Source organism: Haliotis rufescens, unplaced genomic scaffold (genome assembly GCF_023055435.1).
Source record: "Haliotis rufescens isolate VD_foot unplaced genomic scaffold, xgHalRufe1.0.p SCAF_5, whole genome shotgun sequence".
NCBI lineage: Eukaryota > Metazoa > Mollusca > Gastropoda > Lepetellida > Haliotidae > Haliotis > Haliotis rufescens.
In genome coordinates, this window is record NW_025964223.1 from 61424853 (window position 1) to 61449449 (window position 24597).

General features: G+C 39.4%; 1 protein-coding gene across 1 annotated transcript in view; it reads right to left on the reverse strand.

Moving 5' to 3' along the window:
- Nucleotides 1-24597, reverse strand: part of LOC124143834 (relaxin receptor 2-like) — a 66099-nt gene that overhangs the window by 14096 nt on the left and 27406 nt on the right. Inside the window, exons 2-10 of the mRNA XM_046512950.2 lie at nt 18537-18640; nt 15783-15926; nt 15526-15609; nt 15014-15125; nt 8399-8470; nt 7947-8018; nt 4872-4943; nt 1223-1294; nt 547-618 (exon numbers count right to left, since the gene is read on the reverse strand). Coding sequence (XP_046368906.1) covers nt 547-618; nt 1223-1294; nt 4872-4943; nt 7947-8018; nt 8399-8470; nt 15014-15125; nt 15526-15609; nt 15783-15926; nt 18537-18591 — 755 coding nt within the window. The 5' untranslated portion in view covers nt 18592-18640. The remainder of the gene's footprint in view (nt 1-546; nt 619-1222; nt 1295-4871; nt 4944-7946; nt 8019-8398; nt 8471-15013; nt 15126-15525; nt 15610-15782; nt 15927-18536; nt 18641-24597) is intronic.

A 24597-nucleotide genomic window follows, 5' to 3' on the forward strand; every position in this document is an offset into this window, starting at 1 on the left:
CACATCACGCGGCACATAACAGTGTATGTGTACACGGAATTCCAGAATCCCTATACAATGTTTGTTTGTTTAACGCCAATAGTCCAGCTATGTGTACAGCGGACTGTAAATAGACAAGACAATCAAGTGATTGACATCATGAACATTGATCCATGAAATTGGGATATGATGACATGCATCAACCAAGTCAGCGAGCCTGACCACCCGATGCCGTTAGTCGCCTTTTACGACAAGTATGGGATTCTGAAGACCTATTCTAAACCGGAGCTTCACGGGTTCTCTATACAATGAAGTCTAGTACAGGAACGCATTACGCTGCAATAGTCTTACATTATTTCGCGATGGGTCTATTTCGAAGGATCTGTAAAAAGCTGACATCGCTCAGAGGTGGCCTAAATTTTATATCTGCATCGTCCGTGACTACCCTTGATTAACATAATACAACATATTCCATGCAATCCTCGCATCATATGCAAAAAAAACAAATTGCCAATTCTTAGTACCATTGTGCTTAATAAGTAGAATTCCCAATGGTTAATTACTCACAACGACTGCAAATTGCCTGTCTTTGCGAATGTCATCGGGACTATATCTCTGATGAGGTTGTTATCAAGCTTTCTGAAAACATGAAACGTGAAGGATATCTGTGCAATGGTAACCTTTGGATGTTAAAGAAAAAACCACTCATTTCCAATATTTAAGCGTTTGCAGTGAGTGATGAATGCTGTTTAACGTCGCAGTCATCAATATTCCAAAGATATCATAGACGCCTGTTAAAAATCTAACTAAGCAAACCAGGGTGTCTGATATGAGTAACGATCTACGCCTTGCAACAGAACCAGAATTTCCAGTCACCAGGGGGCGGTCGGGGTAGCCTTGTGGTTAAAACGTTAGCTCGTCACATGGGCTCGATTCCCAACATGAGAAACAATGTGTGAAGTCCATGTCTTGTGCCCCCCGCCGCGATACTTCTGTAATATTGCAAAAAGCGGCGTAAAACCATACTCACTCACTCACCAGATTCGGCTCTGGGAACCATTTTCCACACAGAAAAGCACTTCAAACACAAGATAATTGGTCTATTTGAAATTTGTATTTTTTAAAATACATTTGCATTCATGAATTAAAGAACCGATTAATTCCAGCTGTTGGTATTTTTCAACTGAAAATTGTAAAAGGGCAAATGTTCTTATAGATAATCAGTAAACATCGTGGTACTTACAAATGCTTCAGCTTTGTAAGCCTGTCAAAGTATTCAGGTTTAAGAATTGTCAGACGGTTGTGGCTCAGATACCTGGAAGGGCAAATATCAAATGTCAACGCCTGAGAAGCATTAGTCACGATTATCTGCCGAAACAGATTTCAATGGGCGTAAAAGGCAAAACAGCGAACAAAAACAACACTTGGATGGATCGAATTTGACACCAGGTGTTCGCGAAAAGGGTAAGGATGTCCTGCCCACAGAAAGGCTGAATAAAGTCTTTGGACAGAAATCTGCAGATGGAAGTCAGTCATGCCAAATGCTTGGCTGGATAAGTCTTTTTTGTTATATAACAAAACATAAATAATGTCCCAATATACCTTTAAAAAATCAATAATTTAAACATTGTCCCTAGCAAATGGTAAAATGTGTTAACATATCAAATAGCTATCCATTCATAACACACCAAAGAAGAGGAATAAAAATTGCTCGGATTTCTCATTGAAATTCAAAATTGGAAACAAGGACCGCTTCCAGTCTAACCAAATATTTGTTTCTCGAAACTTTGATCCCCAATACATATGCACATCTTAGGATGATTGTTTACCACACGTAGAACGAAAGTTGTAGATTACAAATTGGAATTCAAACGGTAATTAAACTAGACCGTCTTCATTTGAATTATACACAAGTAATTTCACAATATTATGTGAATTAAGCATTATCATTCTTATTCTTATTTGTATGTACAACAAAGTTCTTTTACTACTTTGTTTTTGTTTTCATACGTTAAAAGGTTGTCACTGTATATGTCGTTAACCAAATGATTTGATGAGATGAATGTTTATTCATTATGTACTTGAAAGTGTATTTATCGATGTTGGTATGCAGAAGTAATATCCTAATGTGAAGTCATCAAACATTTCGATATGAATGATTTGTAGAATTTCTTCTCTAACAATCTGTCTGACACAGTCATACAAGGTAACTTGTCGAACTTAGTAATGGGCCTGACACAGCCACACACCGTAACATGTCTAGCTCAGCAAAACGCCCGAAAGAGCCACACACCGTAACTTGTCTAACTCAGCAAAAGGCCTGAAAGAGCCACACACCGTAACTTGTCTAACTCAGCAAAAGGCCTAAAAGAGCTACACACCGTAACTTGTCTAACTCAGCAAAAGGCCCGAAAGAGCTACACACCGTAACTTGTCTAACTCAGCCAAAGGCCTGAAAGAGTCACATACTGTAACTTGTCGAACTCAACAATAGGTGTGAAAGAGCCACATACTGTAACTTGTCTAACTCATCAATGAGCCTGACACAGTCACACACTGTAACTTGTCGAACTCAGCAATAAGCTTGACACAGCCACATACTGTAACTTGTCCAACTCAGCAATGAGCCTGACACAGTCACACACCATACTTGTCCAACTCAGCAATGAGCCTGACACAGTCACACACCATACTTGTCCAACTCAGCAATAAGCCTGACACAGTCACACACCATACTTGTCCAACTCAGCAATGAGCCTGACACAGTCACACACCATACTTGTCCAACTCAGCAATGAGCCTGACACAGTCACACACCATACTTGTCCAACTCAGCTATGAGTCTGACACAGTCACACACCATACTTGTCCAACTCAGCAATGAACCTGACACAGTCACATACCATACTTGTCCAACTCAGCAATGAGCCTGACACAGTCACACACCATACTTTTCCAACTCAGCAATGAGCCTGACACAGTCACACACCATACTTGTCCAACTCAGCTATGAGTCTGACACAGTCACACACCATACTTGTCCAACTCAGCAATGAGTCTGACACAGTCACACACCATACTTGTCCAACTCAGCTATGAGCCTGACACAGTCACACACCATACTTGTCCAACTCAGCTATGAGCCTGACACAGTCACACACCATACTTGTCCAACTCAGCTATGAGTCTGACACAGTCACACACCATACTTGTCCAACTCAGCTATGAGTCTGACACAGTCACACACCATACTTGTCCAACTCAGCAATGAGCCTGACACAGTCACACACCATACTTGTCCAACTCAGCAATGAGTCTGACACAGTCACACACCATACTTGTCCAACTCAGCAATGAGCCTGACACAGTCACATACCATACTTGTCGAACTCAGCAATAAGCTTGACACAGCCACATACCATACTTGTCGAACTCAGCAATGTGTCTGCCACAGCCGTACAGTGTCACTGTTTAAATATGCAATGTGTCTGCCACAGTCGTACACTAGATAATTTGTCTAATCTTAAACGTGTCTGGCTCATGACATACACTGCTACTGGTCTTATTCTGCAATGTGGCTGGCACATAAAGCCAATGTAACAGTGATCACACGCTTGTATTTTCCAATGTAACAAATAAAAATATATGTCTCATTTCCATGTATACTGACAACAAAACCACGCCAACATAATTCCTTCTCCCTCTCGGGACCTGAAAATGTTTAATGCACGACAGGCTTTAATTGGAGATTCGTGTCATTTCTATCAAATAACATTTTGATGAATCAACAATTCAAGACATATGTGCAATATGTTAAACTAACATGTCCTTCACAACAATATGATTGAAGTGAAAATATGTTATATAAGAAGAATAAATTAGCCAAGAAAGACGTCAAATTCTAGTTTCTTCCGTTATATATGGGCCTCTTCGCTGGCTAATACCATCGGGCAGCTTATCAAGCCATTCATCAACCAACACCAATAAAAAGCTGATATTTGAATATCCAACTGTATTGTTGAAGGACATGAATAGCACCTAATCTGATCACCAAAGATGTGAGAAGGAAGTGTCCTGACCGCTTTACTGTGATAGCATGTCTTTGAGCTTGCTGTAGTTTCTTTTTGCCTTCATTGTTGTCTTATATAAGACCGTGTCAGGTTGCCCTGCCATAGCCAGGTTCAGGTTTCTTACTTTTCCTGTTTACCGCCGCATTCAGCAATATTCCAGCTACTGTATATGATGGGGGCTTGTAAAATATCAGGGTCTGGCCGAAGTAAACCAGCGATTGATATCATGTTTGTTTTCTTTGTTTATTTGTTGTTTAACGCCGCACTCAGCAATACTTCAGCTATATGACGGCGGTCTGTAAATAATCGAGCCTGGACCAGACAATCCAGTGATTGACATCATGGGCATTGATCCATGAAATTGGGATCGATGACATGCATCAACCAAGTCCACTCAACCAAGTCGCCTCTTACGACAAGCAAAGTCGCCTTTTACGGCAAGCATGGGTTGCTGAAGATGTGTGTGTGTGTTTGCGTGCGTGCGTGCGTGCGTTTTCAGTATTTATATATATTCCGTATGTAGCGGAATTTCCGACTCTATCTGAAGAGTGACTATATAATCCACGACAATCCCATTTTGATGACAAGATTGTTTATATATAAATGCCTTGATACCATGAATAGAATGGTCAGTCTATATTTTGCACAACACCCAACTCCGACACCAGACAAGATCCCAGGGAGGACGAAAACGTACCACAGTGCGCATAGTAACGTCTTGGATCCATGGCCTACCCCTTTTAATAACAAGACGGTGTTCTTATTTCATATTTATTTTAAAATTTCATATTATGTGTTATAATAAATATTTCTCATACTCACAACTCTTCAACGTTATTGTTCTCTGGGAACATGTCCTGCGGAAGGTCCCCCAGCAGGTTGTCTGTGAGGTATCTGCGGGAATAGCAGGATGTCAGTAGGACAGCTCGAGGACATCAGATTCAACACGCCACCTACTCCTTCTAAGAGTTACCTTACACTCAGGGCGGTCATATAACCGCAGGATTAATTCAACACTACCACGTTAACATATACTAGCAAATGTCTATGAGCCGAGATTGTACATAAAGAGCCAGACAGACAGACAGACAGAAGTTAATTCAATATTTTAGGCCATATGACCTATAGTACAGAAGTGCGTAGTTTTTTTTGTATCAACATTGTACAGTCACGTGAAGGTAATAATAAGTTTACATATAATATTAACGTCTAATTTTTAAAAATCTTCTTCAGGAATATTGACAGAGATGATATTGTATTAGAATTGCGGGAGTTCAACAAATTTTTCATCAGTTGTTCATCTTTGTACATAGTTGAAATCATAGGGAGGTATCTATTTCTAAGAAACTGATAATATTAAGTTTACAAATGAGAAGTACATGAAACTCATCCTCAACATAGCCTTCATTACAATAACGGCATAAACTACTTTCTTTATCTTGTACATTTTTCTTTCTGAGATTATTAACAATAAAATTATGTAATGATATGCGTAATTTACACAAAGATCTTCTCAAAGTTCTATCTTGAAGTTCAGATACATATTTTTCAGGAACAAGTAATGATTTTATGTTCGTATAATGGCATAAAAACCTTGAGGATGATATTTGACAGTGCCAATCTTGTGAAAATATATCAAGTAATCTTTGCTGAAGCATGAAGATAAATTATTTATCATTTCCAACATCTTGAGATATCCATGCAAGAGAACATACAAAGAATATTCTTGATATCAGACACCCATAAACAATATTTACCCTTTTCATCCAAGCCTTTTAACATATTATAACAATGAAGAGGAAATCTATTTGAATTCATACGAAGTAGCTTTATCCAATATTTAACTACCCGTAGCTGGGATGAAACAAAAAGACTGGTACGACCAGTTTCTCCTAGAATGGCTTTGTTAGAGGCATATTTACCGACACCTAAAAAACGTTTAAAGTACATGGCATGATTTTTTTCTATGGAATCATTATATTGACATCCCCATATTTCTGAACCATACAGAAAAATTGGTCCTATTTTTCTGTCAAAAAATGTCCGAAACACCTCGGAAAGATATAAATTTGTTTTCTTTAAAAAACTCTATAGACAGGAATCAAGGCCTTAGATGCTTGCAGAGCTTACATGCTGTTAACCATGATAATCGAGAAGATACAGTCAATCCTAAATATTTATAATGTGAAACAATATTGACTGTCTTATTACAATACGTCCATTTTTCAAATTTATTTAAAATACCACCTTTTCTGAAAACAATAGCATTTCACATTTCAAATTTACTTCAAGGCCCCATTTCTCACAATATAGCTGGAGAACATTATCTGTTTCTGGAGGCCAGTTTGAGGACTTCAGATTCAACACGCCATCTACTCCTACTAAGAGTTACCTTACACTCAGGATGGTCATATATCCGCAGGATTAATTCAACACTACCACGTTAACATATACTTTGGTTTTATTAAATCATATGTAAGAATAACTTTACTATATGACACCAGTAAAGCAAATATGGATAGAGTACATTGATAATGTAATCACAACCCCCTTCCTGTAGCCTGGTAATTTAGACAACGATGTATAACGCATTGAAGTGCCTTTAAGCAAGGACGAATCATGAGTTCACAATGTTAATGTTATTGAATTATATTGTCTGAGAGCGAAGGGTCTCTGATACAGAAGCCGCTGTGCTATCGTTACTCGCAGGGGACGCCGACGATACATAACATCTCGGATAACTTCATATGGCGCACAGATTAAACACAGAGGGACTGATTGCTTGTCCGCAGGGTATGGCGTATTGAGGCCATCGGGAATCAGTATCAAGTTTGGATTGGGGGCAAAACAGAAAAAAATGCTTTTGATATAACATTGAAGTATCAAAGCAACATCAGAGTTTCTAAGCGGGGTGACGTTCAATTTGTCATTTTTATCTCAAGGTAAACACAATAACAAACACGTATCCTGACAGGAGGATCATAACGACGGCTTATCAGATTCAGACTGCATCGGTTGGGTAGTTTTCTGATGAGACCAAAGGGTACTGAGCAATATCTGAACTCGCTGGACTATAAAGGAATGGCTACTGTCTCGTTACACTTTCAGCCTACGCACAACAGGATTGTGGGACCGTGCTAAGAAGATAATTTACGAAACAATGGGAGATAACATTATTCATAACCATTATTCGTACCTTTAATATACGAGGTTTACTTGAACTGGGAATTGAGACGGTTACTATATCTCGATAAATGCATGGGACATTCGTTGCAGTGGACGCTCGTTGCGTCAGTTTGAACCTGAACATGAGGACACTGTTTGAAGTGGCGTTCTCAACTGTGGTATTGCAAGAGTGAGTTAGTAAGCTATCTGAACTCCAGGAGACTGGTGGGTTTTAAGACACATGAAATTACGTTCAAAAGGGGGGACTTTGTTAAGTTCCATAAGTGGAGTACACATTCATCGCAAATGTCTATGAGCCGAGATTGTACATAATTTAATATGAACCTCAAGTTTGATTTAATGATACGTACTTCAACGTGTAATAAACTACTCTTATATATACAAACCCGCGATGATTCCTTGTTATAGATCCTTTCAAAATATATTTACAAGTGTGATTTGCATTGGAGTGCTCTGGACGCTTTTGTTTTAGCGAGTATTGTTAGCAATATTCCATCAATATCAGTGATGCTTTGTGTGTTGCTTCTTTTCATGTATCACAAAAATGGAAATATGCGAAATATTGTTATTCCAGGTTTTGATAGGTTGGAGAGGTTTTGGATTAAAGTTATTTTCGAATCGTAATGTCGTAATGTAATGCTCTACTACATGACGTTAAGGGGACAGTGTGTGTATGACTTTGGTGTGGACAGTGCATTTAGTAATACCTACATCTTTCGTAGTTTTGAGCATGTGTTGAAGGCCTTCCTCTGTATTTCTTCTAGGTAGCAGTGACTGAATATTCTGAAAATGGATATGTTTTTATCTATTGACATACGAATACTGATGAAACACACTATGACAAAATTCTTCACAGATTATTCAGCAGAAAAACTTCGTCAGTGTCTAACGATGAAGCTCAGTTTCTGACTCAATCTTTTTCGAAAATGACACTTATCTTCTACTAGGCATGAAGGGCTCAATATTTACATTTATTTGAATGTGGCAATAATCTGTGAAGTCATGTCACTACTCCGCTCACGTTTTATGTTCTCTTTCACATTAAACGTTAAAGTTCTGTCATAAACGTCAAGTTGGTTCGTTAAAGCGTGTCACAGTTGTCACAGCTTGTGTTAGAGGTTGAACAGAGAGTGCGAACGATTTGAAAATATGGAGAGACTTACAACTCCTCAAGATGCTGCATGTCTTTAAAATCGCTGTGGGATACAACTTCTATCCGATTGCCCGACAAATCTCTGAAAATGAGAGAATATCGATCACCTGTAAAATGAAGTTATTACGTCTAGATTAACAAGCAACTTCAGACTTTTGTTTATAAATCCATTTGGGGATTCGTGGTCAGAATAGAACATATTTACTATTTATTCCCATGTTAAATTTTCTGAAATAGAATCCGGTATCAAGACTCTAACGAAACACATCAATATGTTCATTTGCGGCATATGCATATATGACGACGTTATTACTTTATAGTGGGGAGTGTCTAGTGAGTTGTTCCCCATAGATGTAGCTGTGCAACGGAGATAAACACGATGGCCGAACGATCGCATCCCAAAGCGGGAGAGATATGACAATCGGTACTGGAGGAAAGGTACAGGTAATCGAAGTGAGGGTTGGGGGAATATGCGGGAAATACCCACCTGTGCATAAAATGGACTTGTACGACATTTATCGTCATCCTTAAATAGGTTGTACATAATGTTGATGTCTCATATAAGAATAAACGACCCATGGTTTATTCTCCATGCAGTGTTTTTTTGTACTATAAACAACGACCACGAGTCGTTTATTTCTTGAATATAATGACATGTTTTCTAACTGTTTCATGTCTTGTGACTTTCAGGAGAAGCATACTGTATTCTCAGGCCAACTTTCGAGGAGAAATCTCCATTAAAAGCAAAGTCCATTGTACGATTCCGACTCTATTATGAGAATGATTTTTATGAATCACTTTCAAATAGCGAGGTGGCAAACTTCATAAACACACGCAAAGGCAAGTCATGTTTTTCTAAAAAACACGGGGAAAACAATGTTCGGTCACAAAATATAAATCATGTCTGAACCGCTTTAGTCCTGACAGTACAACCTAGGTGTTGGTTGTCAGGGAGTAGATCTCGTCGCTATCTGTTCAATCTCTCTGAGACTGATTTATATAAATGTAGTAGTGCTGTGTGTCAGTGTGAGTGTCATGTTGCACCTTTTACGATGGCAACGTCCGACTGTTGGCTTTAATCACTAGTCAAATCAACAAGATAAAGAGAACAAACACGGCATGTGTTTAGGAATCCATTATAGGTTTATGAATACATGACACTCGTTTATTCTTTGAAACATTGTTTCATGACTACTCTTGCCCCTTCATCAGGTGAATGTTTTTAATTTCCTGCCTGCCAGTTTATAACACGACCTTGATACAGCACAATCATTACCCTCGTGGAATACGTAGATGCATCACTCGAGAATGTATGTCACTGGTGCTATCAGCTTATCGCCCTTCTTTTAACAACGTACTAAGCCTATAATGAAGTCTTTGATAGGCATTAAGAAGTTTGAAGAACATAAAAACATGACACTATTTTTTGTGGATAACAACTTCTATATTCTTTGTAATGACGTCTTAGAGCTACATCTTGCCCCTTCATTGTTGATGTTATCAAGAAAAAAACACTTTTGATTACCCAATGTCCTGGCAACAAACCGAAATTCTCCATACCAACATCAACCACTGAAAAAAGAGGAAACGTCAAGAATCTATTGAAATCCAAAGAAAAAAGCCTGACACTAACTCTACACCTACCATTAACAGCAAATGGACATCTTGATTGTCTTGTTGCTTTATTGTTACCATAGGCAGCTTCTTGTTTTCACACCCAGGCCCATCATCACTACATCTTCATTGTTGTCAATTGGCTAAATCCCCCGCTGTTCCCTGTAGCTTCCTCCTTACATTATTATCTTTGTACATAAAACCTACCTCGTGTAAACTTATCAGCATGAAATAACATATATAAAAATATTTTTAAAAATATAAATACAGTGGTGAGATTCACTAGTGTACAGTATCACATATGAAATGAGGATATCCACAAAATAATCACACGAAACAGATTGTTCTTCCACGTTTCAGCTTTATCTTCAAGTTGATATAAACACACAAATATATATAAGCTGAAACGTGGGAGTTTATTTTGTGAATATCTTTTGAATATATTTTGTGTATATATATATATATATATATATATATATATATATATATATATATATATATATATATATACTAAAACGTTTACTCGGTATTCACCGACCTTATCGGTGTACCCTGTTGAGATTTACGAGAATAACCATGACTTGATGAGGGTCAAGGAATAGCCCTGAAATGTCTTTACAAAGAATGAAGAAGTAGTCATCCATCAAAAAGTGTCATGCATGTGCTCATGTTTTTACAACTCCTAAATGCCCGCCAAAGACTTCGTTATAGGTTAAGGTCGTAGCTGTAGCTTGACGAGAAGCTGACAGAACCAGTGATATGCCTTTTCGAGTGATACATCGACGTATACCACGAGGCCAATGGTTGCACTAAATTATGGTCGTGTTATAAACTGACAGAAAGGAAATTAAAAAATCTCGATTATTTCAATGTACCCAGTACATGCTTGCTAGACGGCCTTTATGTTGGACGGATGTCATTTACGTTACAGTTTTTGATGACTTGTTATTCTGCGTCCCCGTTGATAAGAACAACACTATATGTCTATGACCTTGTCGGCGACAACCAAGAACAAACAGGAAAGGGATATATGGCACTGCGCACAAAAGGTGAAGGGGAAATGGTTAATCTTTATGCAGTTGCTGCATGAGCGGACCCCTGCAGAGCGATGCTTTTGTAATACGACGAAGAGGACAATTGTTTATCATTAAGAAGAAACTGATCTTAATCTGAACCGCATAAGATACGCACGACTCGACGATTTCATTATTGTTATAGGATGAGATAAAATAGAACACTTCAGTCTGCAAATATTACATAAACACAAAAATACACTAGCGTTATTTTTGTAATAAATCTAATTTAATCTTCTGAAGATAAATTGATCAATTCGAGCATCCAATACATTGCTAAATTATATCAGATAGATCACTTATTTCAGGCATAAGATTTAATCGTGAATTCAAGCATAAAATAAAATGTTAAATTCAAATATAATATAAAATGCTAAATTCGACTCTAAGTTGTTGTTGTTGTTGGTTTGTTGTTTAACGCCGCACTCAGCAATACTAGTATTTCATCTTTATGACGGGTCTCTAAAAACTCGAGTCTTGACCAGACAATCCAGTGATTGACATCAAGAGAATTGATCCACGCAATTGGGATACGATGACATGCATCAACCAAGTCAGCGAGCCTGACCACCCGATCCCGTTAGTCGCCTTTTACGACAAGGATAGTCGCCTTTTACGGCAAGCATGGGTTGCTGAAGATCTATTCTACCCGTGTTTCGACCCTCAGAAAAATGATTTATTCCAATATTAAATTAAATACTTTAACCCAATATTAACGTGAAATGCTTAATAAAAGCTTGAGATAAAGTGTTACATTCAAGCCAAATATATATACAATATCGGACACACCTACAATTTCAAGCACAGGGTTTAATAGGAAAACCTATTTAATAGTGACTCACAAACACATGCTCATGAAGTTGTGGAAATCGTACAAAGGACACTGTGATAGGTCTTTGAAAGGTATTTAGAAGTGATTCACATTAGAAAGAGAATATATGGATGTCTACTTCTTTATTATGAGGAACACAACGTTTCGGAGTATATGCTTACTCCTTCATCAGATGAATGAATGCCATGAGGCAGAGAGCATATATGTGTACATGTAAGGACAACAAAATGGTAACAAAACGTGAAAAATAACAAAGGGTACAGCAGATATTTCTTCTGGTCATGGACTTTGTTGCCTCGCTTATATTTATAGGACTGCACTCACTAACGATGTAGAGTAAGCCATTAACCTCTGTCGATAAGTATCAGAGAATACCTTCTTGCAATTACCTTAATGTTGGCTTCCCCTAACTTCATCATAAAATTATCTGTATCTGACAAGGACGAGCACATTACTGAGAGATATCAGAATACCCGTGTTATCCAATACGAGAGTGCAATGCCAATATCCTCACGGGCGTCCTCACTTGAATAGAAGTACGTAAATGAAGGTATACCTAAACCTGGATGTAATTTATATGCTGTCTCTAACGAACAAATTCTTGTTGTTTTAGATTGTATCTTGCTGAAAAGGTATTTGTTTGTAATGGCCCTTTAGGAGTTGCATGATTCTGAAGTTACTTCTGTAAATGGTGGGCAGGAATAAGCGAGAAACACAAAACATCAGTCTTGAGTGGGGATATTGTATTCAGTTTGTTGCTTAATGTTGACCCACAGACCACCGGCCCAAGTGACGGTCCACAGACCACCTGGCTTAACGGCGACTGACAGACCACTGATCTTGTTGATGGTCCACATACCACTGACTTTAGTGAAGACCTATAGACCAATATCCTCAGTTTCGGCACAAAGACCATGCATAGGCTTAAGTGACGGCCCTCAGACCACTTGCTCTAGTGACGTCCCACAGACAACTGGCCTTCGTGGTGGTGACGGTGACAGACCACTGACCTTAGTAATGTCCCGCAGACCACTTGCTTTAATGACGTCCCACAGTCCACTGGCCTTCGTGGTGGTGACGGTGACAGACCACTGACCTTAGTAATGTCCAGCAGACCACTTGATTTAATGACGTCCCACAATCCACTGGCCTTAATGACATCCCACAGACCACTGACTTTAGTAACGACCCACAGACCAATGGGCTAAGTAACGACCCACAAACCATTTGCCTTAATGATGGCGCACAGACCACTGACAATAGTGGCGGCCGACAGACCACTGAATTTAGTAACGGCCAACAGACCACTGGCAATAGTGACGGCTCATGGGCCATTGACAATAGTAACGACCCACAGAACACTGACCTCAATAACGGCCCACAGACCAATGGGCTGAATAACGACCCACAGACTGGCCTTAAAGATGGCGCACAGAACACTGACAATAGTGACGGCCGACAGACATCTGAATTTAGTAATGGCCCAAAGACCAATGACAATAGTGACGGCTCACGGGCCATTGGCAATGGCGCCTCAACTGGACACTACAACCAACTTCATGGAACCTATTATAGTGTTCGGGTTACTGTTCAATCGCCCTGTATTTACGGACGCCGTCTACCGCCCTGTATTCACGGACGCCGTCTACCGCCTTGTATTCACGGACGCCGTCTATCGCCCTGTATTCACAGACGCCGTCTACCTCCCTGTATTCACGGACTCCGTCTATTGTCCTGTATTTACGGACGCCGTCTATCGCCCTGTATTCACGGACGCCGTCTATCGCCCTGTATTCACTGACGCCGTCTATCGCCCTGTATTCACTGACGCCGTCTATCGCCCTGTATTCACGGACGCCGTCTATCGCCTTGTTTTCATGGACGCCGTCTATCGCTCTTTATTCACTATCGCCTTGCTATCACTGTACTGCTATATCTGTATGTTTACGACAGAGCCACCAGAACCTTTCCGCTTCTGTTATCTGATACCTATCGGGCATTCAACTCCTCTGACAAGCAACACTGGAGGCAGAAGGGCACATGGAATGACAGAAGCTTCTTCAAGAGCGTCTTCAAGGGCTGGTGTCCGAACGCCGTGATGAGGGGGCGTAAGTCCTTGCTGACGTCTTCCAAAGCTCCTCCAGATAACAAATACCGCGAGAGTAATACCCACGTCCTGCTCTTGTTACTTTATCCAAACCTATTCAATTCTACAGTTGTTACGTGTCACGCCCTACAGTTGGTCTGTTACCTGACCGCCTCCGTAGTAAGGCGTCCGTCCGGAGTTCGATCCCCGGTCGCGTCATGCCAAACGACGTTAAAAGATGTCTTGTTGTTACTCTGTCTGGCGCTCGGCATTAATTGGCTAAAACAAGGAGTGGTCGGCTCTGAGTGGGGTATTCGTGTTAAACTGCAGCATGGTATCTCAGTGGGCTGGCACCATGAATCGGCACCGCTCCGGACTAGTACAAGAAGCCATACACACGCGGCCATGCACGTCGCTTCAGTGCGACTATATCTTGGACGCGACGTTAAATCCCGTTTCACCTCACCTGGTATGTTGCAAAAGCCTATTCAATGCTAAAAGCTGTTATTTTGCCAATACCATTCACGCCCAACAGTTGGTATTTGCTAAAACCTTTTCACTTCCTTTCTTTTAATACCATATTACCAAAACCGAGTTAGTAAGTGAGAAAGTGAGTGAGTTGGGAGGATGTATGACGTTTTGCAATGTATAATATGAGACCTTCAAGAAAATGGAATGCCAAGATATAGTCCAACGAAAATGTCGCAGGGTCGAATATAAATATTTTCTTAACTACAAATGGTTGTCCATTAAATAATTGCATTACCCAAATACATTTTCACGGCAATTGGTATGATACCAATATGCTAGATATCTCCAAAACTAATGTCCGACACTGAAAATACACAGGAAAATACGAATTTAGAAAATTCAGAATCTTACAAAATCGTTCATACCCTTAAGGAAATAAAGAGAGAACTTACATGTGACAGAAATATCCAAGCAAATGACCAGCTCTCGTGTCATAACTCCTGCAAGGTCTAAAGGTATTTGTCTGCCAATTAAGAGAGAATTACTCACAAGACTTTCACGTCCTTCGAGAGCCCCGAAGGCACTGACGAGAGGTGCGCATTCCCACATTTAAGAATGGTCTTGTTTCTACATTGGCATCCTTCGGGCACCTTATTTAATCCTGAAATACAAGTAATAGATAAAGAGCACTACATTCCTCAATTTTATTCTCGGTATTAAGACGTATTAAATATAGTTCAATGATAATAATTGCAATCATATCTATTATGCAGGAACAGGGAACAGTGTATGGTTTACTGAGACAGAGCGTGACAACTTAGGAATTGCCAGCAACGGAAAGGACCCAACCACAAGAACAAACTTCATATCATTGGAAAGCTCTGGATGAGATAATTTGAACTGGTTGATGTCCCAATATGTATTCACGGCCATTTGGCCACAAACGGGCTTAGTAAATACATTTCTTCAGAAAATGTTTGATGAATATATGTTTCCTGCATAAAATACTGTAAAAAGAAGTTGTCTTGAAATTTAACTCAATTATACTGATGTTTGCTCACCGCATGCGTCTGTCAGCTTATCATCGTTAGCTGTTGGGCGTTTGGAGTAGATGGTGTTCCAGTAATCCCCCTGGCCCTTGTCATCTGAAGGAAACCCGAACCATTATACGATTGAAATCATTTAGTTGTTGAACATGGAACATTGCTATCTGTTAAGAACCTTGTTCACACCATTTGAAGATATGTTTAGATTCAGATTTAGCTAGATATATTCATGAAATACCTTTTGCACGTTCTGCGGAGGAAAATGACCGTACCTTCCATTGTTTCATCCGAGCCATCTTTACAGTCTTTCTTCTTGTCATTCTGTAGCGCGTTGTCCAGGCACTCTCCTGACCCACACCGGAACTGACCTCGAGGACACACGATATCTTGCCAAGATTTTCTAGCGTCTATTGAGTCTGCGGAACCAATTGAAACAATTGAATACGAAATTTGAAAATAAAATAAAATAGGCGCTTGGATCACTTTTGCATCTTCCGCTAGTGAGCCTTTGGGGATTTACGCCGCTTTCAGTAATATCCAAGTCATGTCATCGCGGGAGAAGGGGGGTGGGGTAGGGGTGGTTGACAGATATGGGCATCACACACTGAACCCGTATGGTGAATGGAACCCGGGTCTTCAGTGTAAAACAAAAGCGACAAAACCAGTCCGTATCCACACGAAATCTGTGCTAAAAGTGAAGTCGATTGTTCGATTCAGACTGCAAGTGAACATGTAACAAACGAAACTACAAAGTAAACACAGGCCCCATCTATCTACATACGAGAGACTAATGTCATCGTATCCCAATTTCGTGGATCGATGCTCATGATGTCCATGACTGAATTGTCTAGTCCAGACTCGATTATTTACAGACCGCTGTCATATAGCTGGAATAATGCTTAGTGCGGCGTTAAACAACAAACGAACACACGAACGAACTGGCATTACAAAGATAGAAGTAATAAATAACATTGCAATATTGTTTACTTGCATACATTTGGTAGAAATATAAAGTAAAAAAAACAATAGCTTTTCCATATTCACTGCCCAATGACTGTATGATTCGACTATATCATAAGCATGTGTTTAGGAATCACTATCAAATAGTTATGATACCAGATGAGGGTATCCTGCCCCACCGATGGGACCAGTGACCAACACATGCAAAGGCAAGTCAATTGTTCACCTAAAAGTCCGAAGAAATCCTAATGCATGTCTTTTGATCTCACCTGGTAATCGTGGTAAATTTAATATGCCTATTGAGTGAAGGTCCTTGGACGTATTCACAGAAAGTATTTGACACAAATGGAATTAATAGCACGTGGATTCTCAAAAACTCAAAGGATTTGCTTGACCCTTTGCAATCCCAGAAAAGAACGAGGTTCAATTATGTCAAAACATTTGATTTTTCAACATTGTACACCACTATTCCACATGACAAACTATCTTCAGAGGTTCAAGTCAATTTGTAAAAATTGAAAGCATATGCCATTTGATGTTTTATGAGAAAACAAGATGTGAAATTCTGGACTTTCTCATTGATATCATCTATGTACAATTTGGGGGTAAGACATTCAGGCAAGAGGTAGGCATCCCCATGGGAACCAATTGCGCTTCTCTTCTACCTGATCTGTTTCTTTATGCATGTGAATCGGGATTTCTCCTCTGATTGCCAAAGTCAGAACAAGGTAATTTGGCCAAGACGTTTAACTTAGGCTTCAGGTATTTCGATGATCTGATATCGTTCAATAACAATCGAATAATAGTAGTCAATCCCCTTCCACTGATTTCCCCTCCTGAACAAGAAATATAGGATATCAGTGAGGCCGCATCATCTATTTCATATTTGGATCTTTGCATAGTGAATTCTATTCTTGGACAGAAATACGTAAAACGCTTCAAATATTGATGTTTTATTAAACGATAATCAGTTAAACTCTGTTCTCGAACTCGATTAAATACATCGTTTAAGACGATAAAACCTTATGACTGCAGCATTATCATTAGGTACCAACGATTAGATATTCTGGGATGTGTGTGGGTGGATGTGTGTGTCTCTCTCTGTGTGTATGTGTGGTGTGGTGTGGTGTGGTGTGGTGTGGTGTGGTGTGGTGTGGTGTGGTGGTGGTGTGTGTGGTGTGGTGTGGTGTGGTGTGGTGGTGGTGGTGGTGGTGGTGGTGGTGTGTGTGTGTGTGTGTGTGTGTGTGTGTGTGTAGCCGGGGCATCTTACATCAATGTCATTTTTGTGGCAGACTATATTTGGGTTATGTGATGGCGTGTAAACTTGATGTTGGTAAAATGTGAAAATAAAAGCAGAATGTTTTGAACAATATCGTTTATCAACAAGTAGAAGACATCACGCTCCCAGAATTCGTCCACCAAGATATTGAAAACTGTTAGAACAAACACTCTATGTACGTTATTCATGTCAGTATAACAAAAACACATATCAAAGCTTGTTTTTCAGAAATATTAATGATGTTTAGTATTATTTCATTTTCAAAAAACATCGGGGGTAAAGTAATGTTTATTGTTAGTCAATATATCGATTAAGTTTAAAACAAACATAGTTTGTTCAATATCAGGGTCCCCAGGTGGGATATACGAAATAGAAATTAGCCCCACTGACCACCTGACCAAGGGTTTGTCTTGCGTATTAACATCACATGCTCTCAACCAGGAGCAGTAATAATACCGAGGTCATGTGGTGTCGCCTTATTCTTCTACGGATGCATCTAGACATGGCTATAACATAATTAAACCTCGACCGTTCGATCTAAACAAACAGTACGTTGGTAATATTTCACTATACAAGCACAAATGGCTTTGAGAATCCAAGTATATGCTCCAATGATTTCAAGCAATGACAATATCGAGAAACCAACACATATATAACAATAAATTCATCACTTAAGTCACATTTCTTCTGTTAATATAATCATATACATCCCTATAAATCTTTGAATCGGATATTTAAAACCAAAATTCGAAAATATCTTTGAAAAGAGAATTACAAAATTACTTACACAAGTTCTCAACGATCCCAAGCATAAGGAGACAGCAACGTGCTCCCAGTTTCATCGCTAATCCACAGTGTATAGAAGCCGTGATACAGCGGCGTGTGGCCAGCCTGCAACAGTGACGACACAAGCCATCAGTGACGTTGTAATGGACAAGATTAAATGACTGATCGAACCTCATTTATATACAGAGACAGACGAGGATGTGTATTGTTATAAGACAGTAAATGTTAATTTGTTGGAGAGGGTAAGGACGATTGTATAGCCAATGTTGGAGGTGGTTAATCGATACGATAAGTGATTAAGTGTAAACATATATCTTCTGTGCTCAGTCTGATTTTTTTCATTAAGATTTGACGTTTCACCTTGTCGTACACGATACTCAGTACTCGACATTATTTGTATTTAGTGTAGTGCAGAAAAGGTTTGTATTCCATTTAATCCATGAAGTTGTAAGTCTTGCCGAAACTAAATAATGTCAACACTTTCGAGTGATGTTTTTATATTACATTTATATATCTTATATATAGAAGTGTTTTTGTTCATTATATGATATTACACGTTATACCAACATATATATTAACGCTAAAGGAATCTTCAATTATTGATCACCATGTCTTGGTTAGTGAACATTTCAACAACAGTCACGTTTGACGTTACTGCAATTAAATGCTGGTGATCTTACCGACGAAACTCTGCTCAGTCAGGTAAAAGTTCAACACACATCGTGTGTCTCCTGCTCAGCTAAGCGTGGGGACATACACATAGACCTTCAGCCAAGCTGACGAGCTGTCATAAAACTGATTTCAAGTAGAATTTCCCTGAATCAAGTTCACGAACGCGCACGAATATTTTAAATATAAGATTGCAAATTTGTTACTGCCATTATTTCGATACAGGCGCCAAAGGACCTGTAGTAGCTAAAGGTGTGTCTATCACAGAGACATATTTCACAAAGGAATCTTGTGTCTAATTCTCGCCGGCTTTAATGTAACCTTTCTGTAGAAATTTGAAATATTCCATTTGTTTATCATTTCACTAAACACGCAATAACACACACAGTCACGCAGGGAATTCATTAGCGTATAATTGCGTGGAGACCTTCTTATACTAAAAACAGGAAAAAACGTAGCAAAACACTTTCATCAAACATAATTATTCTATTGCTTTTCGCTCATACCTAAAATATAATTATATCGAAAACAAACAGGTAGAAACGTGGGTGATATCGACTGAATCGAAATACAAATGTGTTAGTGTGGGTTCACAAATGCCAGCTTCATCGTTCCTAATTGATTATTCTGTCCAGCGAACATCAACGGGACTGTTATACTGAAATGATCGATATGTTGGTAACAACCTGTGGCTGATATCAACCTGTTGCAGATTTAAGATAGCGACGATCCATCAATGGTGGGTAAAGAAAAACAGACAGGAAAACCATGATAAAACTGTATCATGAGTCGTGGTTATTTGAATCCATCAATCCCCCGCTACAGATCAGTACCATAAAGGTGGCATATTGTAGCTGTGGGTGAGAATAGCAATGACCAGTGGAAAGACAAACGTGAGACATTAGGTCTTGCTGAATAGAAGATACACAGTGAGCTTATTGGACGAATGATGTTTTGGCAGACTAATGGCATCGTGAGAACAAATATACTTAGGGAAGAGTATTTGTGGATGACAACTTCTTTATTATGAGGAACTCAACGGACCGGCTTTTCTATATTCTGGGGGATGGCCAGGGTATATATTTTTGCTTTTTTTATTTGTTCCAGAAATGTCTTGAAACAATAATTTGATATCAAGTTTCGCACACAAACGTAATTGTTCATTAGAAATGCTGAAGGTCATGAAATGTTTGGCGCTGTGCTTCAGAGAAGACATTTGAAGCTGTGACAGAAAAAGTATTCTTGTCTCTGATAAAAATCCACGTTCCATAAATACAACAATATTTTAACCATTTGCGACATTCAATGTAGAATCTTCTTCTAGTGTAACAGGGGTCATGTCAACTAAAGCGAAATAAGATTGTATGGTTGAACATACTTGAAATGAATGTTGTTGGATATTTCAAGGTATGAGGGTTTCATGTCTGATATCTGCTCCGATTTTGAAATTGTTGTCTGTAAGTAAGTACAGCTTGTCCTTGGTTTAGTGGATAGGGGGTCTGCCCGGAGGGCGAAAGATCGGGGTTTCGATCTCCGGCAGCGTCTTACCAAGGATGTACTTGTTATTACCCTGGGGCGGTCGGGTAGCCTAGTGGTTAAAGCGTTCGCTCGTCACGCCGAAGATCCGGGTTCGATTCCCGACATGGGTACAATGTGTGAAGCCCATTTCTGGTGTCCCCTGCCCTGATATTGCTGGAATATTGCTAAAAGCGGCGTAAAACCATACTCACTCACTCACTGTTATTACCCTGCATGGCGCTCGGTGTTTAGAGGATAGAACAAGGAATCATTATACAGTGTGTGAGTGGGGTGTCCGTGTTAAACTCCGTTGCGGTATCTCAATGGACTAGCATTATAACTAACAGCGACAAAACCCTCTCAGTATTCATAAGAAATATCTGCCCAAAGCCGAGGACATGCTGTACGTTTCCGACCGTATCATAAGTATGTTTCATGACACCAGGTGTTCGTGAAAAGGTGAGCGTATCCTGCCACACCAGTTGTACCCGTCACAAACACATTGCAAAGGCAGGTCAATTGTTCACCTGAAAAAATACGGGAACATATGAAACCAGTAAATTGGGAATTGCATCCGACATTTTGTCACCGACACGTCAAATTTGGAAATGTCCTCCACATGTTTACCATGAAACATTTTAAAAGCGTTACTGAGGTCTGTAATGTTATAACATTGATGAAGCAGCTTCTGAGCAGGATTCGTATGATGCTTTTTGAAATCGTAATGGAGCATGCTCGATTGTATCTCAAAAGTTGTGAAATGTAGAAGGTTGGAGCTGAGGAAATATTGCTAGACATAAAGGAAACGTTGACCTTTTGAAAGTAATCCTCATGTCATATGTTTTGTCACTCTTTATGTTTTAAGATTTAAATATGTTCGCGAAAACGTGAGCGTATCCTGCCCCATGGGTGGTCCCACTCACCGAAGTAAAGTGAAGGCAGAGCGAAGGCATAGTATCTGTGGTAACGATTGTTTTAAATTTATATTATGATCAGGATCACACACGACACACGACAGTTGCAGTTGAAAGTCTGAAGTATGCAGGTAAAACTGGTTGTCCGGAACAAATTCTGGATTAGAATCACTTGTGACGTCACAATTGCCTGCAGTTGCGCGTGATTAATTCTTTGAGGCCATAATATAAGCTGGAAATGATTGTCGATGAATATTTCGGCGTCAGGTGTCATCAATACCAAAGATAATACAAAGTGAAATTCTGATCCTAATCCTTGAACTAACACAGTGAGTGAGTGTGTTTGGTTTGACACCTCTTTGAACAGTATTGGAGATATATGACAGCGTGGATGGAAAGTAAGGAGTGGTACATGCTTCAAATGCTTACCATTTGGTAAAACCCCGAGCACGATGTGGTGCTAATAGTCAAAGAAAGGAAATTAGGCTGAATCTGTGATCCGAAACCATGCTCATCGGATCCAGACATGCCCAAAGAACGCAACTCTGCAAGCGGTTTAAGAGGCCTTAGACAAGTGAGCCGTATGTACCCCAATCATGGATTCTTACACGCCTATTGGACATAACCTTTGAACAGCGAACGGCGGCCCATGAGACAACTGCGCCACAGGTTCGCCTTTATGTGACACGAATGATCAAGGACATACATAGCGTGAGTGTTTGACCTGGAACGTGATATTATGCCTGCTTCTCACAAACAGGTCATACATTTATGAATGTCTGCATGGAAAGTGACATTGTGAATACATCGGACACCGACGTCAAGATCAGCCATGTACGTTCTTCCGGTTTATTGTGTCAAAGGCACTTATAATGATTTTTTCTAACGTAAAAATCTATGAATCTAGCAAATGCCGTTAAATGTGCAAAAACATCAAAATCGAACACTATTATCATTTGTCACGAGCAAAATAATATGCAAGTCGACAGCGTAACATGATGAGGCAGGTCTGTGAGACACTTACAGACCAAAATAATGTATTTAGAAAATCGACGTCGGAAATTGCTGAGAATAATCCATCAGGCTTAATTTTGAAGAATGACCATGTTCTTACACTTTATCATGTATTCTATATCATATATGTGCATACCTAATACATTTTAACGTTCAAAATATATCAAATGTTTTTGACGGTATTGACGACAGACTTTGATGGTGTAGATAGTGAGGGTGACGTCAAAGCCTGCCTGCTGCCCAATGGTAAACCTATGACATTTGCTACTTGGAAACATATAATGTTCATTGGACAAGGATTCTGCGTGTATTTGCGGAGATCACGCGCATTTTACACGTGAGAACTATAGGTAGGCCATGGTTGAGGATAATTTTGAAAGAAAACATTTGAAAAAAAATGGTAATTAGAATATCCCTTTACAACCCTTCTTGCGGGAATATTCTGACCTTTAACAAAGTGTTTTTGCATATATTTCTTTTCAACTTCGATAACAAGGATAGAATAGGCAAAATTATAAAAATCGTATGATCATATTAAGTTGAAAGAAATGGGGATTGCTTGTAATCCCAACTTCCGGATGATAATATGGTATAACCCCTGAGCCACATTTAAGTAAAGCCGCGCTTACAACACGTGATTCGTAGAGATTAGGAGAATACCTTATAAAGAGGCCAAGCGAGAGGCACATATAGCGTCACCATGAACAATTTCAAGTTAAAGAAGTCGGTTGAAGAGTTTCTTGCAGTGATAAGGGGTCGATAATTTAATAATCTGGGGACTAGGAGATCCTTTCAAAAATAATAATTCGTTCATCGGTAATGCTCAATTTTCTGAAAAATAATGTGTTTTGTTCTTCCTCTTCAGCACTTGCTGAAACAATAATACATGCCATAACCATAATACATGCGTACCCTGCCCATCCGGTGGCACCCGTTATAAACACATGCCAAGGCAAGTCAATTTTTCACCAGAACAAGCACACGGGCCCACGGCTTTACTGGGGACTGAAGTGTTGAAACTCTGATCCAACAACTTTTCGCGAACACCTGGTATCATCACTATTTGACAGTGATTCATAAACACATGCTCGTGATATTGTCAGAATCGCACAATCGACTCTTCTTTTTCAGAGATTTTTTATTAGATATGAAAAGGGTTTTGTCGCTATATTGATTTGATATCTTTGTAGAAGATGTGCTCGAATGTGCGTCAGAAGTTGAGAAATGTAAACACCAAAGGTTGGCGCTGCTGGGACATTGCTTGACATAATGGGAAAGTTGACAGTTGGAAAGTTGAAGTCATCCCTCTTACAAACATCCTCTTGTCATACAGTCTTGTGGATAGTATTTTGTTACATTTTGTTAAATATGAAACAGATGAGGCGGTCTCACTCGTCTCCTTTATTTCTGGTTCAGGTGAGTAAATCAGTGGAAAGGAATTGGCAATTTGTTGGTTATTGAACGATATCTATCATCGATATACTTGATGCTTAAGCTAAACTTCTTGGACAAATTGTCTTCTTTTGACTTTGCCAATTCGAGCGGAAATTCCGATTCATTTGCATAAAGAAACAGATCAACAAGAGTGGGGAGCACCATTGGTGCCCATGGGGATGCCTACTTCTTGTCTAAAATTCAATATCTTACCCCCACATTATACATAGATGCTATGAATGAGGAAGTCTGGCATTACACATATTGTTTTCGCAGTAAACTTCAGATGGCATTTGCTTTCATTTTTGACAAATGCACAGCCACGTAAACTGGTGAAACTAGTGATTCCACCTGACAGGGATTCCTTCTATTGCCAACCGAGATGAAATGTTGGCTTGGGTTCAGTGGCTTCAGGAGTTGCGTTATTTTACATGGAGGATATCATAGATTGTTTGTGCTCTTGCGGTTCTGGTAGAAAAAGGGAGATATGGCTAAGAAATGGGTTTTCAAATT